This window comes from Pholis gunnellus (assembly GCF_910591455.1).
Source record: "Pholis gunnellus genome assembly, chromosome: 12".
NCBI classification, from domain to species: domain Eukaryota; kingdom Metazoa; phylum Chordata; class Actinopteri; order Perciformes; family Pholidae; genus Pholis; species Pholis gunnellus.
The window spans coordinates 10,269,912-10,285,084 of record NC_136539.1 but is presented as its reverse complement, the minus strand read 5'-3'; the positions used below and the strand labels follow the sequence as shown (position 1 = coordinate 10,285,084).

The 15,173-nt window shown below is 41.7% G+C and overlaps 1 protein-coding gene across 1 annotated transcript; it reads right to left on the bottom strand.

The window, feature by feature from the left end:
• Positions 1 to 328: 328 nt before the first annotated feature.
• Positions 329 to 14,523, bottom strand: srpx (sushi-repeat containing protein X-linked; the record flags this gene model as incomplete). The annotated part of the gene is given in 11 exon segments (XM_079170646.1): positions 329 to 955; positions 1,578 to 1,699; positions 2,697 to 2,830; positions 3,953 to 4,132; positions 4,693 to 4,814; positions 4,949 to 5,075; positions 6,442 to 6,618; positions 7,249 to 7,437; positions 9,189 to 9,245; positions 14,402 to 14,477; positions 14,479 to 14,523. Coding segments are annotated over 11 exon segments (1,413 nt in total). The 3' UTR covers positions 329 to 771.
• Positions 14,524 to 15,173: the final 650 nt, after the last annotated feature.

Below are 15,173 nucleotides of genomic sequence, written 5' to 3'. Positions count from 1 at the left end.
AACATCCCAAAATGTCCGCTATCTTTTTTTGGTGTTGCAAGAGAAAATATCTGCCAGTGAAACAAGTTTAAAATGTCTGGAAATAATTAACAGAAACAAACAGGGTTCCCAGTGAGTCTGTGCAGTTACTATATTGGTTATTTGATCTGGAAAACTTGCTCTCAGTCTGAACACACCTTTAGAGGTGCTTGTAGGCTGATTTTGTTACCTTAATTTCCTTTCACCCTTCTTCAATTTCTCTTTTAACTTGTCCTCAGAGGACCATGCATGTCTCTTGCACTCACAGTGACACACGGAAGATCCCATCCTTAATGATAGACATATTTATTCAGAGCATCACTGTCCTGTATACATAAAACACACACATTATTCCAAAGAGTGTATATCATTATTAAAAGATGTGAGGTATAAATATTAGACACGGGAAGAGTGGACACGCCAGTTCATGAAGTAAAAAGACTTTTTGTACAAAATAGTAAAACATATTCTGCTTTGAAAATATGAATAATAATAAAACATAAAGATACAGAAGACACAGGAATCAATATGATTGCAATGTACCGTGTGACCCATTCCATTTAGTGACCTCTTTCAGTCATGCTTCAGATCAACACACACACACACACACACACACACACAGACACACACTCACACCTTCTGGAAACAGGACTGGATGAGTTCAGGTATGTGTGACATGAGAGGCTAAAACAAGGAGATCTGTCTGCTGTGACTGAGGAGGAGAAGGATCAAAGATGGCTGACAGTCCGTGTTTTATGATTGGCAGGTCTGGCCCGCTTCCTGCTGTAGCACCGTCTCGTCCTTGCGGAGGGGGAAGGTGTCGATGGTGGTGAATAATTCAGCTGCTGTAATCGGGAACGGGTAGCGTTGCTTGTCCATGCCCTGTTTGTCTACCAGCACCATTTGGAAAGACCTTTGAGGGATCTGAAGCAGTAACCTAGGAAACGCACATCAGCTCAGTGAGCAGCAGTGGTGGAAAGTAACTAAGTACATTTACTCAAGTAAATACTTCTACTCCACTACATCTCAGAGGTAAATATACTCCTCGTCTGACAGCTTAATGCTTCGCAGATTACACATTTTCATCCACTTACTGTCCAGTGAAAACCACGTATCTCCAGATGTGTTGGTGTTGAATGTTTGAGATAAACTGAAGGATGTGGTGTTCCTTTATGTGTTGAGAAAATCGTCCTACTTCTTAAGCTGAATAAACTGTTTTAAAGAAGCCTCTTGGATCAGCTGGAAAACGCATCGCCACAAATGCGGTTCTCACAGGACGGCGATGCTACAAACATATGATGATCTCATAGAATGTGATGCATTGCTGCAAATTAAACTCCCATCAGCATATAAATGAGTTAACATTAGCTCAACCTTTAACATCTACTGCATTAAAATGCAACGTACACATAAATGCAGCAGTATTATTAAGCTATAAACACTGTGTGTGTGTGTGTGTGTGTGTGTGTGTGTGTGTGTGTGTGTGTGTGTGTGTGTGTGTGTGTGTGTGTGTGTGTGTGTGTGTGTGTGTGTGTGTGTGTGTGTGTGTGTGTGTTTACCTGAGCTGCAGGGACAGTGCTGGAGGGAGCAGCCTGTGTCGAATTCGGCCAATCTGTGCTGGGTAAGTCCCAACCAGCTCAATTACTGTGACGTGCCTCAGGTCCAGTCCACACTGAGCGTGCTGAGATGAAGATACAGAGAAAACCCGATAAGTTTTTGCATTTTTATAGCTTTGTTATTGATTTCTGTGCTGGCAAAAGAAGGATATGAACACAGAGGATATACATTATAACTCTGCAGAACTGAAGTTATCATCAATAACACCAGGGCTGCAACTAACGAATATTTTCATGATTGATTTAAGTGCACTCAGAACTGAATTTTCTTTTTTTTACTTTTTGTTTACTTCACTGTGCAGAACAATGTATGTTCAGAGTTTGAACCTAGAACGCTGTTTTCACATTCATCTGCTGAAAAGGGGAGTCTAAACAGCAGTTAAACGCTTGGAAATGAATATTTGCATATTCACAGATTCTGGATTGTATAATAAGGTAAAAGGAGTGCATACAATCTGAAGAACTTCTAAACAGGTAATTGAACTAATACAAATGATTAGGGAAAGTTCTTGTTTTGTCCAAAACAGAGAAAGGCAGCAAATCCTCACTTCTTGATCGACATATCAATGGATCAGCTAATCAATTCTGCTCTGAATAGCACAAACAACTCCCAACCAGACAGATTCCAGGACTGATCACTCAGGTTATTCACACACTTTTAACGCGGCCTTGTCTTTCAGCTGATATCCCGTCACTTTGAAAGGTCAGGCGTCTGAAGACGGAGCTAACGGTTTACGACGAGCCGTGGAAACATCCAGCCCCAGAATAAACCTTATCAAAGCCGGTGTCAGTCTCATTTAATCATCGCCCCCCCACACACCCACACACACACACACACACACGCACACCCCACCCCACCCCATTCTCCCCTTCCTATCTATTTGTCTCTCTGCTTTGTCCCACTTACGCAGCAAAGCGAGAAGAAAAATCAAACACACTGCGGTTCTCTTAGTGAGCAGCAATATACACACAATCCACTGCAGCATTGACTTCCATCTCCTCTTCCCTCCGTCTCGGTTACCCCACATACAACTCGTGTTCTCGCTGTGAGTTGTGGCTCACCTGTAAGTATGTCATCTGGTAGCGGTAATTATGATTGGCAGCAGTTGGAGCCGAGATAATGAGGAGCCGTCGCTTCTCGTAGAACTGGTCCAGCAGTGCGGCAGCTGTACGCACTCCCACGTTAATGTTCATGGCTGTGGTGACATTGAATGTACAATCAAGTGATATGAGAAGATGTGACACACGGGACAAGAATACAGGATTTAATACAACACGGCGAGATGCTACGTGATTTGATTCTTTCGGTCTGTTGAGCAGATGTCATCATCGAAAGTAAACCTGCAGCATTGAGAATAGATTACTGAAGGTTTGTTCACTCCCATCTGCTACCTTTCCTCACATTCAATTCAATAGACGGGCGTCCAGAAGTGATTATTTGAATCGATGGATGGCAGGTGGGCCCTTTTCTCCTCTCACACGGAACCAGTTTAGCACAGGTAACACAAGACTGCTGTGTTGACTGACACTAGACAGCCCAATTAAAAATAAATGAGATTCAGAGCTCGCAGAATAAGACATGGAAACTGTTGCCCGAATTGACTCACAACAAGTATCTCAATCAACATAAAATGTAGGCCAATTTTTGATTAGCTCCGTCAAACTGGGTTGCTTTTTTTGTTTACTCAGAGCCTATCTATTATGTTCTGTGGGTGAATGCTAGTCCTAAAACGATACAATAATACAAAATGATCTCCACTAAGTCTTTTACATTACATTCAATGGTAATAATATTTTAAATAGGAATAACACGGCATGGACAATGTCCTGTGAGTGATGCAAAGAAAGAATACAAATGGAAAATGATTAACAGATGTGTTTTATTCTCAAACGGAGCCGTAAAAATAAATTCTAATTAATAATGTTTTGGATCTTTCCAAATGAATCCCGATGCCGCAGTACTGGGAGTAATCCCTGAAGACTATAGGCATGAACACGTATTGTCAAATATTCTTTTGGTCACAGCAAGGATGCTCCCTCGAGGGAATGGGATAAGCAGCTTGACGTAAATGTATGAATGCAAGGAAATCAGACTAAAACTACAAACAAAAACTTTAGAAATGTCTTAGGTCCATAAAACGAAGTGAAACTGAAAACATAACGTGAATGTTGAATCATTTTGGAACAATTCATTATTTCGTAGCTGATTCTCTTATTTGTTTTGTTCATTTTTAAAAACTGCCATATTATAAATAATACGTAAATAAAAGATAAAAGATTGTTGTGTTTGTGTGTGTCTATCTGCAGGCAGCACGTACCTGCACAGGTGGTATCTGTGCCAGACCAGGTGAGTCCGTACTGACACACTCTGGCAGCGCTGCCCCGAAGCTCGTAGCCACCGGTGCAAGTGAACACACAAGTGGTCCCGTAGTTGTCTCCGTCACTGTCACACTTCATATAACCGTTGTCTGGGGGAAACAGTGAGCTGCAGCGGCGCACTGCACAGAAAGAGAGGCGCTTTAGACACAAAATGTCAGGAGACCTGACAGGCAGCGAGGTGGCATTAAAGTAAATAAAAACAGACAGGCGAAGTTTGGCTTTCTCAGTGTGTACATGTCTACATATTCCAAGAAATGGAGGTATTTGGGTTGGAAGAATTTAATTCGTTTTCAGCCAACAGATATCAGTTAGGCTCAAAAGAAGTGAGTTCCCTGAAAAAAAGTAATTGGTTTTAATTATTCGGGGAAATTATAGGAATTTCCATGAGAGAAAAACTCATTTACCTCCTTTTATTCTCCATGATGAATTGTACTATTGCCTGCAAACAATTATTACAGTTTTGCATAGAGTTGACCTGCTGTGCACTGAGAAGAAGACATGTAGCTTACACTAGAAATACATTTGATATAATTAGAAGCGTTACAGCCTCTAGTTTTCCCATTTTTAGTACCAAGTTACAGAGGACCTTCTGGCAGGCTTCCTGAAAATAACTCTATAAAATACAGTGGTACCGAAAATCCTCCTCCACATGATTATCAAACCGCTTTTATTAGCTCACCTCGCACTCTGACAGTGAAGCGACAGGACCCTTTGTTCCCTGCGCGGTCAGACACAGTGTAGGACATCTTATGGAGCCCCTCTGGGAAGTCTGATTTTGAAGGTTTCCCTTTCAGGATAACGCTGCAAAAGACAGGCTTTGTTTTAATCTTTCACTGTGATCTCCCTGTTCAGAGGGGGATAATGACCAGCAGGAATACAACAGACTGGGTGCATTGAGGCAAAAAGCTTAAAAGGGTGGTGGAGATGAGACTGACTCTGTGAGAATGCCATCTGCAGTGTCTACACCCTCCGGTGTGTCCCAGGTCACCCTCGCTGTCAGTTTTCCTGGTTCTGCCCACTTATCCTTCAGATTAGGACACTTCATTTTTGGAGAATCCATATCTACACAGAGAGAGAGAAAGAATTCTTGAACAAACAGAGAACAAAATATCACATTTAAATGTGTATTTTACTACACAGGCCACAAATGAAGACTAGGAAATGTGAACTCTATTGGCCAGAGCAGGAAGAGTAGCAGTTGACTGTTATTTCTTTCCTATCTTGATTCCTATCAACGACTATGCTGGCAAATAAGCTAACCTTATGTGTTGGTTGAAAAAGCGGTTAGCGGCTGACTTGTTTCCAGCAATTATAAAAATGTGTGTCTTAAATATATACACGTGGTGGCAATTAACATGATATAATGCTAAAAGACTGAGCTAAAGCTAACAAGTCCCAGACAAAAAGTCCCCATCCTCCCCAGTTGGTAATCCACGTAGAAGACATAAAGAGAAACAGCTTAAAAGAGCTGTTACACCTGGTATTATAATTATGATACAGAACAATCTGTATTCACTTTGTTCCAACATTACCATGTTTGGCTGCTTAGCTTTTATAATTATTTGTATTTCCGAACAGAATTTATTTTCATTTTTAACAGTAGTAGAGATGAGACTTTTAGGGAGAGTTTGTCAAACATAATGTATCCAGTGCAATGTTGTTGTTAGTCCTGTAACCTGTCACTATACCTTTGCTTTGGAAGTAACGCTGGTTTGCTACCGTGGGCCAATGCTAACTATTGCAGCTTACATTAGAACCGATAAGCACAACCATGCACATCGTTTCAACATGCAAAGAAATCCAAAGCTTGAGAGGCCAGCTGTTCCTTGAGCTATTATTGGACAGGTTGAGCCTTTAACAAACGTTTATTATGAACAAGAAAATGACCACCTCGTCTTCGCTGCTGAAACAAAAACAGCAGCTCCCAACACGCTGCAGAGGCTGCTTCCTGTAGCACCATTTTTCAACTAAACACCTGTACTTTTCATTCTCCCCAAGCATCAAATGTCTTATGATTAGAGACTGCTTTCTGCAAAAATGTTTTGAAGTATTAGAAGTGATCTGGCCAAAGATTTGAGTCAAAACAAGTGAAGTGAATCATTACTCTTAAGACACTTGATTTCGCTTCACAGACAGCATTGGTATGGTTGTGATGGCTGTAGTTCAGTGTGATTGTCCACTGTTACCGAGGTCACAAGATGTTTGTTTGTGTGTCTGAGTACATGTAAATGTCTCGAGGCTTGTTTTTTTTTCCAAACATCAATCATATAACCTTATATTATGTGGAATACACTGTAGACTGCAGCTCACATTATGCCGTAAGCAAATAATGACCGGTTACATGTGTTTTTGCGGCTCAGTGGTGTGCAGGCTCCAGTTCACCGCGGGAGATGAAATTAATGCACAAATTCACAACACACAGTCTCACCGACACAAGTGGGGACTCCAGCACTCCACGCCTTGCTGTACTGGCACGTTGCCGTCTTGTGTCCCTTCAGACTGAATCCAGGCGAGCAGAAGAACTCACAGCGAGAGTTGAAGTAGGAGCCGTCCGAACACTTGTAGCCGCCGTTAGCCGGCATGTTCAGCTTGGGACAGCGGATCTCTGTCAGAGAAAGAGCTCCGTGTTAAAAGGGCTTTGAGGTAAGGGATGGTTTGCGCAGTTCAACAGACGTACTCAAGGAGTCAGTAGGCTTTAAACAAAGTGCTTTTCAGATTTAGTGCACCATCCACCTTATTTAAACAATTATCGTATCCATGGCGTCTCTAGAACGGTCAAGTTTGCACCACCAGTGTGGCCACTCAGGGCGGCTATAAAACACTTTTGCTTTCCGACATTGTACGAACTAGCTTTTTTCGTGTATCGCCCCACTTTACAGTAGCAGTATCAGCAGTACTTTCCCATGGAGTGATTCAGTGTGCCATGGTGTAAATACTGTTTTCAAAGAGACTTTCACACCCTGCAGAGAATAGACTAATTTATCCATGTAGTCATGAACCAATCTTTAAAATCCTGAACATCAAGTAAAGGCAGTTTTAATTTAGGGCAGAAAAAAAACACACTCCCTCCCCTGATGAAGACAGTCAGATGTGGTTCAAGGCTGTAGAAAAGAATTAGCAAGTGGACTGCTATCTCCACGAACAAGAATTAACTTGCTAAACAATTTAAGAATTACTATCAGGAATCCCAAGTGCATGAGTGTATATGTGCATGTGTAGATGTCCGTTTTTTTACCTCGGCAGGCGTAGTTAGAGGACCAGTGCTTGCTGGCCATACACACCACCTCTGAGCTCTGGGTCTCGTATCCCTGCTTGCAGCGGATTTTGCACCGAGTCCCCATCACGTTCCTGTAGTGCTCTCCTCTGGGTGCACGACAGCTCACGTCCCCATGTTTCACCTTAATGGGCGCACACCACGGGGTCCCTAAAAACGGAGGGAAGACAGCTGCAATGACCTTTCCTCCACAGCATCATGGCAATTATGTGTTTTTTGTTCATGGTAAATCCTTTGAGTTAGAGATTATCAGTGTTTGATAATAAGCACTTACCTGAAGACTGTAAAAGCCAAGAAGGACTTCCTTTATTAGTGTGAAAATGTGAAAAAACCCTCCCATCGTTTGAGTTCAGACTGATACGGAGGATTTCTTTTTACCTTATCTGCAACTTCCCATAATCCAACAGTGTCTCATGAGGCAGAGAAGATAGTCTCACTTGAGGGAAAGACATTATGATGATGTGAAGAAAGCACTTAGGTTTAAAAGTTTGTGTGTGATAGAGTGAGCAACCTTCCACATCGATAGTTGTGTTGAGAGTTTAGCTCAGTTTTGATACTTATCACACTACTGATATCAGCTGTTTGTTGTGCTATCCCTGGATTTAGTTTATTAGGTTGACTGCAGATGTATCAGTTTTACTCCAGAACAATAACGTCCGAATTGGAATAGTTCATTTAGGAGTTCGATACAAATGTGGTGTCTGTATGGTAAATATGAAGACCCGTCCTTTAACACTTATGAGAACAATCGAAATTTGCCTTCAACTTTGCTCGGATCGTGGTGGTCACCGCTGCCCATCTCTACAACGCTTATGTAAAAAAATCCTTGTTATATGCCAAGTATGAGGGGCCACAAAGTTCTTATTTCAATACAGGGAAATCAAAATCTGCAATTTATTTCCTTCTGGCTAAGGACAAGCCCTCACATCAACACACATGTATGCACACACTGGGAGGGAGAACACACCAGTTTAGGCTAATTTCCAGTTGGAATAAAAATGAGTATTCATTACACAGCGAGCCTCCCTGGCTGCCTCTCTCTCTCTCTGTATGTGTGTGTGTGTGTGTGTGTTGGCAACGTTTCCACAACCCTTGAGTAAGAGAAAATAATACTACATTTGAGCTTTTACACAGTTTGGTTTTGGCCTGGACAACAATGTTCCGTGTCTAACTGACCCCGAATCTAAAGCTGGAAGCTACTTTGACGTAACTGAGTCAGTTCACAAAAAAGAGGCTGGACTACTGTTGAGTTATGTCTCTTTAAAGACAATCTCTTTAAAAAACAAAAATACTTATTTCTAATTCTAATGATGTGTCCTTGTGTTAATTGTTCAGTTATATTTTTTATACTCCAGTTATATGTTTAAAAATGGAGGCTATTGTATAAGAATACCTCCCTTTTGTCTCCCCGTAAAGCGCTAACATATTATTGATGAAACATCTTGAACTCTTTTTAATTCAATCCAATGTGATTTGGGGCAACTACCTACACACTGTTGGGTGGGTTGTAGTGGAAAGCGGACGTAGCTGCTAGCAGAGCAGTATCATAGGTCAGGGGTGTGTCTTACTTATTTATTCGTCTTTTGCTCTTCTGGTTCTGATCTTACAACGCTGCTGAGGATGCAAGCCAACAGTCCTCTAGCTTCGTATTGTGCTGTATTTGCTATGCCAATCAGATGTGAAGGATTGTATCTAAATCCCTCTGGCGCTAAACCCCAGCAATATAGTCTGCATCACTCTGAAATATCTAGATATTAGATAACGACGCTAACTGCCGTTTCACTGGGACTTTATTCATAGCAATTCAGGAAACCATATTTATAAGCAGTCCCTAAATTGAAATGTGAGTCGCATTTCAGAATGAATGTGTATTGGCCGTGTCCATCTGAGCATGTAGTCACCTTTATGTCTACGAGAATACCAGTCCTCATCGTCTCCATATGCGTACTGTCCTGACCCTGGGGATGGAAGAAAAGAAGAAAAAAGCAACTAATACAACGACAAGAGCTGCATCCAAGATGTTAAGCAATGTTTGAAAGCATTGTCCTGTGCTGACCTTTTTGCCTCTTTTTTTTTCATTGCAAACAGCACAAAAACAGGCTTAAAAATATTGCTTAACTTTGCATCTGAACCAGACTCGAGGGGGGATCTGGATCTTTTGGACAGACCACATGCACACGGAATAAATCACAAAAGATCCTCTTTTTTTCAGCTGGTTTGGAAAAATGAATTTGTTGAACACACATTCATTCTTCTCAATCCAGTATTGTTTTTTTGCTTCTTCTTCTTTTACTGTGGCTATTGTATTTGTTAAAAATGGAGGGAGTTAAACTATTTTGAAACTTTTTGTTTCAAAACAGCTCCCATAGATCACACTTACCATTTTAAGTACACTTCAACAGTGAGCAGATCACTCAGACAGAGAAAATACATTGCAACCATAAAATAGCAGCATTCAAGGAGAACTGAAATATTTGTCAGTGGTGGCTGCAGAGCTGGTGGAGGACACACTTGAGTGATAGGCCTAAAAGACAAATGTGAGGGGAATTGTGATGAGCAAGCAGGATTATTTGAGGAAAGAGGATGAAGGGATGGGGTCAGGAAGCAGTAAAAAGGGAGAGGAAAGAGGAAATGTGTGAGGAAGGGGTTAAAGTAGGGGGAAGGGTGTTCAACCTTGGCCCCTGGATGTTATGAACCCCAGTGTGAATGTGTCCTCTGTTCAGGATCTTCAACAGAGGAGTGTTCAAGCCTCCTTCAGCTTCATATACCAGCCGCATGTTGGGGATTGAACCTGATACTGAGAGCACATCTCACATCCCCTTCCCTCCATTCCTCATCATGGCTTTTCTGTCACTTTAATAAAAGCTGTCTGGACCAAAATCCTGCAAGTCATCTAATACAAACACACACACACACACACACACACACACACACACAGGTTTTGAGGTTTTAGCAGTCGGCTCACACAGCATGGATTGTACGGAGCAAACCCACATACTGAGTGAATCACATTTAGCTGTCTAATGGGAAAACTTCAACGTCTGCTTCTTAATGGAGGGAGAAAGGGAGGCAGAGAAAGGTATGGAAAACTAATTACAGGTGAGTGTGAGTGTGTGAGTGTGTGTGTGTGTGTGTGTGCGTTTGTATGTGTGTGTCTGTGTGTGTGTGTTTGTGTTTGCGTGCGTGCGTGTGTGTGTTTGTGTTTACAAAACGTGTAGCATTTGTCTTTTCAGCAGATAATTGTACATTTTTTTAAAGGTTGTATATACGGGATTCATAGCAGCAAACAAATATCTGCAATGTAACGATATAGTGGAGAAATGTCTACCTGAGCTAAAGTCGGTTGACCTCTGTGTTGTGTAGAATGTTGTGCTTTGTTGACACAGCCGGGCCGGCCGGGCATGCATTTCAGTGCACGTTAGTCTCTCTGTGGCGCCCCACGAGCTAGCTAATGACGACCACTCTACACTGCAGTTACAGCCAATAACGCCATGGCTGTCATCAGAGAACCAAGACTTAAATCTTAAGGATTATGACTTTAATTCACTCACATAGTGGTCATTGCCAGAAAAGCTCTACACACGCCAACCTGCACCACCATACCAACATCAGAACACCGTAACAGCAGCAGAAGAAACATATTGAAACTGTTGTAGCCTTCTACAGGTACACAAAGTAAAAGATGCTGCAGTTTTTAATACTAGCACCACCTGCAGGCAACCAGTGTTACAGCATTGCTTTTTAATGCTTATGCCACCTGTCAGCTGTAGTATATTTCTATTTGAAGACAAACATAACTGTCACTGTCATTTACAGATTCTAACCGCCCTATAATAACAATTTGACTTAACCAGTATAACCTCATAGATTCATATCCACAAACACTAAACAAGTAAAATAACCAAAATCTACAATGACTAAGACAGAGATACGGCAGCCCAGATTACAGTAGACACCTCTACAGAGTTAGAGAACAATCAGACATTTGTATCCAGTATATTATTCATATTTATGTCCATTGGGGAACTGGTAGTCTGTCCTGTTATGTCATTTCAGTTCAGCCAAATCCAGTACAGAAAAAAAACAAAGGCAGGAGGATGAGATATAAAATCCATGATAACTAAATAAACAAATCCCAGGAGTATTTAAATAACATCTCTCTTACTGGGAAAGAAAAGGGCCCCAAACTCCATCCTAAATCTCTAACAATAAAACGATTGTGCCACACTAGCCTCCAGGGGATATCAAATAGAACAGAAATATAATCCAACTTGTGTTGCAAGAGCCTTTGACCTTTACTGCAGCACTTGTGACCAAGATGACTGAGACAATTCAACGAGTGGCTACAGAACACCAAAACGCTGACTTTCAATGATTTTTATGAAAACGTTTCTTCGATAAACATTTCTTGTTGGCTTTTCCAAGCTAATTGTTTGTAGAAATATCCATTTTGTTTTATCTACTGAACAAGAAATATGTAAACAATAACACAAGACAGACCGTAGTCCTCGTTTATTGTTCGTCGTCTTGAACTGTTTCTTTAGGACTTCTTCCTTCTCCAAAGTAACCAAGACGACAAGGGCCACAGGAGGACACTCAGAGTGTGAGGTCATCTCTGTGAAAAAGTCTGTGATATACAGTAGTTCCTGCAAGGTCGAGAGAAAGAGCCTGGTTCGTCCTTGTTGATAAAAGCACTCCAGATTCAAACAAGTCCAACAAAAGAAAACGAGCCCCGATGATGAGGTGGGATCAGCTGCCAGCATCACATTCCTGTTCATCTTCGTCAAATTAGGTCTCAGCCAGAAAGATGTCAAAATGTTAATTGTGCTCATCTTCCTGACAAACCTCCGGGAGCTTTAAATTACAGAGCCCGAAAGCCCAATTAGCTTTTTTCTGCGGCTCTGTAATAGAAACCGTCGTTGTGTGGAAGCTCATTCCCTGTAAGTAGCTACCGGCTAACAGAGCTGAAGAGAGCAGAAAATAAAATGGGAAGTCTTTCCTTTAAAAAAAACGGTATGAGATTACAGAGTTACATAATTCCTTTTGGAGCACTAATGAGTTCTGTCCCATTTAAACTGTATACCAACACCTCCGCTGCTGGTTTCTTAAACACATCAGCAGTTTCTGACCCCGAGGAACAAACTGATGCTGTTTTTATCTCCATTAACGCTTCACAGTGAGGTATACAACAGTTGCTATGTAGTTACAGTAACGGATCACAGATCGCCACTATTGTGTTGAAATCATAACTGATGTTTCATTTCAACAATATCTATTTCTAGATGTGTTTTGCATAGTTATGCATGAGCATACGGCTCAGTAACTACTTGCGTAGGATGAAGCGCTACATTACCTGAGAGACACAAAGATGAATAATAGGGGTTAGCAGCAGAGTTAATTGGGAATGAATCATTTAGAAAGTGTTCAGTATTCAGATTCACAGTTAGAAACTCATCATAGCACGCTGCTCAATTAATATGCCATTTATCTGTCTGCTCCCGAAGCTGCTCGAATCAATATATTTGCATTAACAATAGATCAAGTGACTGCGTGTAGTGTGAAAGGGTTCGCCTGTAGTGACAAACCCACAGTGAATTATCAGCTGACTCTGCAGTTCCACGTGCAAACACGACTTCAAATGAGGACTAATTGTTGCTTGTGATGGATGTGTAGATAAGTAACCGTCTTTCTTTCTGGCAAAGACACAACTCAACGTATTAGAGTGACTGTTCTCCAGTGTGGAGGATGTATCTTCCCCAGACTCACATCAGCACGTCGTGGAAAATGTGATCAGGCTTTTATGACTACTTGCTTAAGAGGTTTTTAACTGATGTAGAACACAGGCCTGGGCTTAAAGATTTCCAAAAAGAGGCCAAAAGGTGCAAAAAGGGGTCCTTCTGGCGCACCGCCACACAGCTTAGAGGCATGCACGAGCACACTCAACAACTCAACATGGTTAACAATTGACCACCAGAACAAACGCAAACACACCCCTGTAAAATAAACTCCTCATAAAAACACAAACACACAAGTACAGACCAGAGGCTCTACTGCTCGACAAGCAGTTTTTAGTCTGTCAGTGTAAATCTGCTCTGCAGCTTGTGTTCATGTTTCAGCCTGTATGATCATACAGCAGCCACTCTCCAACCATTTACAGGCAGATTGCCACTGTGACTACACACACACACACGCATGCACACACACACACACACACACACACACTCACACACGCAATACTCCATCCAGACTTGAGCTTTGAAGTCATTTCAGCTCCTCACTGCAGGCTACAGGCCCAGCTCTCTCCCATCTATCTGAATAGTCTGTCTGTGTTCTTATGTTGGATGCTTTTCCTCAGTGTGAGGCTGCAACGGTCCTTTCTTTCAACTAACATGAATAAATGAATCATCTTGCCAATGAAAGCTGAGAAAATGTCCATCACAAAATAACGTCCTCATATGTCTTGTTTTATCCCAACAGTCCAAACCCCAAAGATTCTACACTTACAATGATAGAAGATACCAATGCTCACATTAGAGAAGCAGAGACCAGATACAATTTGGGATTTTTGCATGGTGAAAAAAATGGCTCAGACGATTAACTGATAACAAAAAACAATTGCTGATTCATTTAATGATCGACTAATTCATCAGTAAATTACTGATAATACTTCAAAGATGTAAATCTCCTTCGCAGTGGTTTGATCCGAAGAGTTGATGAATAGGTCGTTGTTTGTAAGGTATTAAAAGAGAGGGCGAAACATGTAACGTACACTACAGTTGCAGGGCTTTCATTGGGACCACAGACTGAGCTCTGTGCAGAGAAACGTCCCCCAGATGCACACTGTACTCCCCCCGCTGTCCACCCCCTCCACGTAAACACCACCGCGGTTCACCCAAAACCAGCGGTGAGAATAAGAAGCCTCAAATGAATGCAAAGGGGAAAAAAAGGGGGGGGGTACAAAAACATTCACCCAATACAAAGAGTTTAATTTAAGTGCAACCTCAAATCAGGGATATCCCATTCTTTCTCACCAGACAGTCTAAAACTGGTCGATTATTTCCGGCATGGCTCATAACGTCCAGGAGGTGAATGAGGCTCTTTGTCAGTTCCTTACCTTCATAAGCGGAGCAGAAGCACAGCTGGACGAACAGGAGCACCAGCGGCCACACGTCCATGTCGAGACGCGGGACTCTTCAACGTGTGAAGAGGGAGCTCGCAGGAAAACTTCCAGCGCATTCCTGCTTCCCAAAGGCCCGCCTCTTGCTCCAGATCCAGGGACAAGGGAGGATTCTCCAAATACAGTCAGGCCCGGTGACCGGCGCGAGGCGGGTCAGAGAGACGAGGCTGTGCCAACAACCCCTGTAGGTAAACTGTGACATGGACACAAGTATCTACTAGAATAAGTCAAGCCAGTTCTCCTTTATAACCACTCCTCTACTCTTCAGGGGTCATTGTATATTCAATCAGTTACATAAGTAACATTTAGAGGTACTTATACTCATATTCAGATGCTTTACTTAAGTAAAATAGTAGAAATACCGTCGTCTAAAAACACTCCATTACAAGCAAGTCCTGAAATATTGATCAAAATTAAAGTAAAGTTTGTAGAGTGTGGATGTGAATGTGGAGCCAATTTGAGACATGTTGTATACTACTGGGTAGATTAGCCGGCCTACTGCATCATACTGTATGCATATCATATGTCTTTGTTATGTAAAAAGTAACTTGTTACTATAAGTGTCAGATAAATGCAGTGGACTAAAACGTACAATAGATCCTAAAAATTCAGTGGAGTAAGAAAATATAAGAAATGTTACAAATTAAACCAGTGATTCACAACCTGAGGGCCGGGACCCCATAATGAATATGACCTCAGGTTGTGGGGT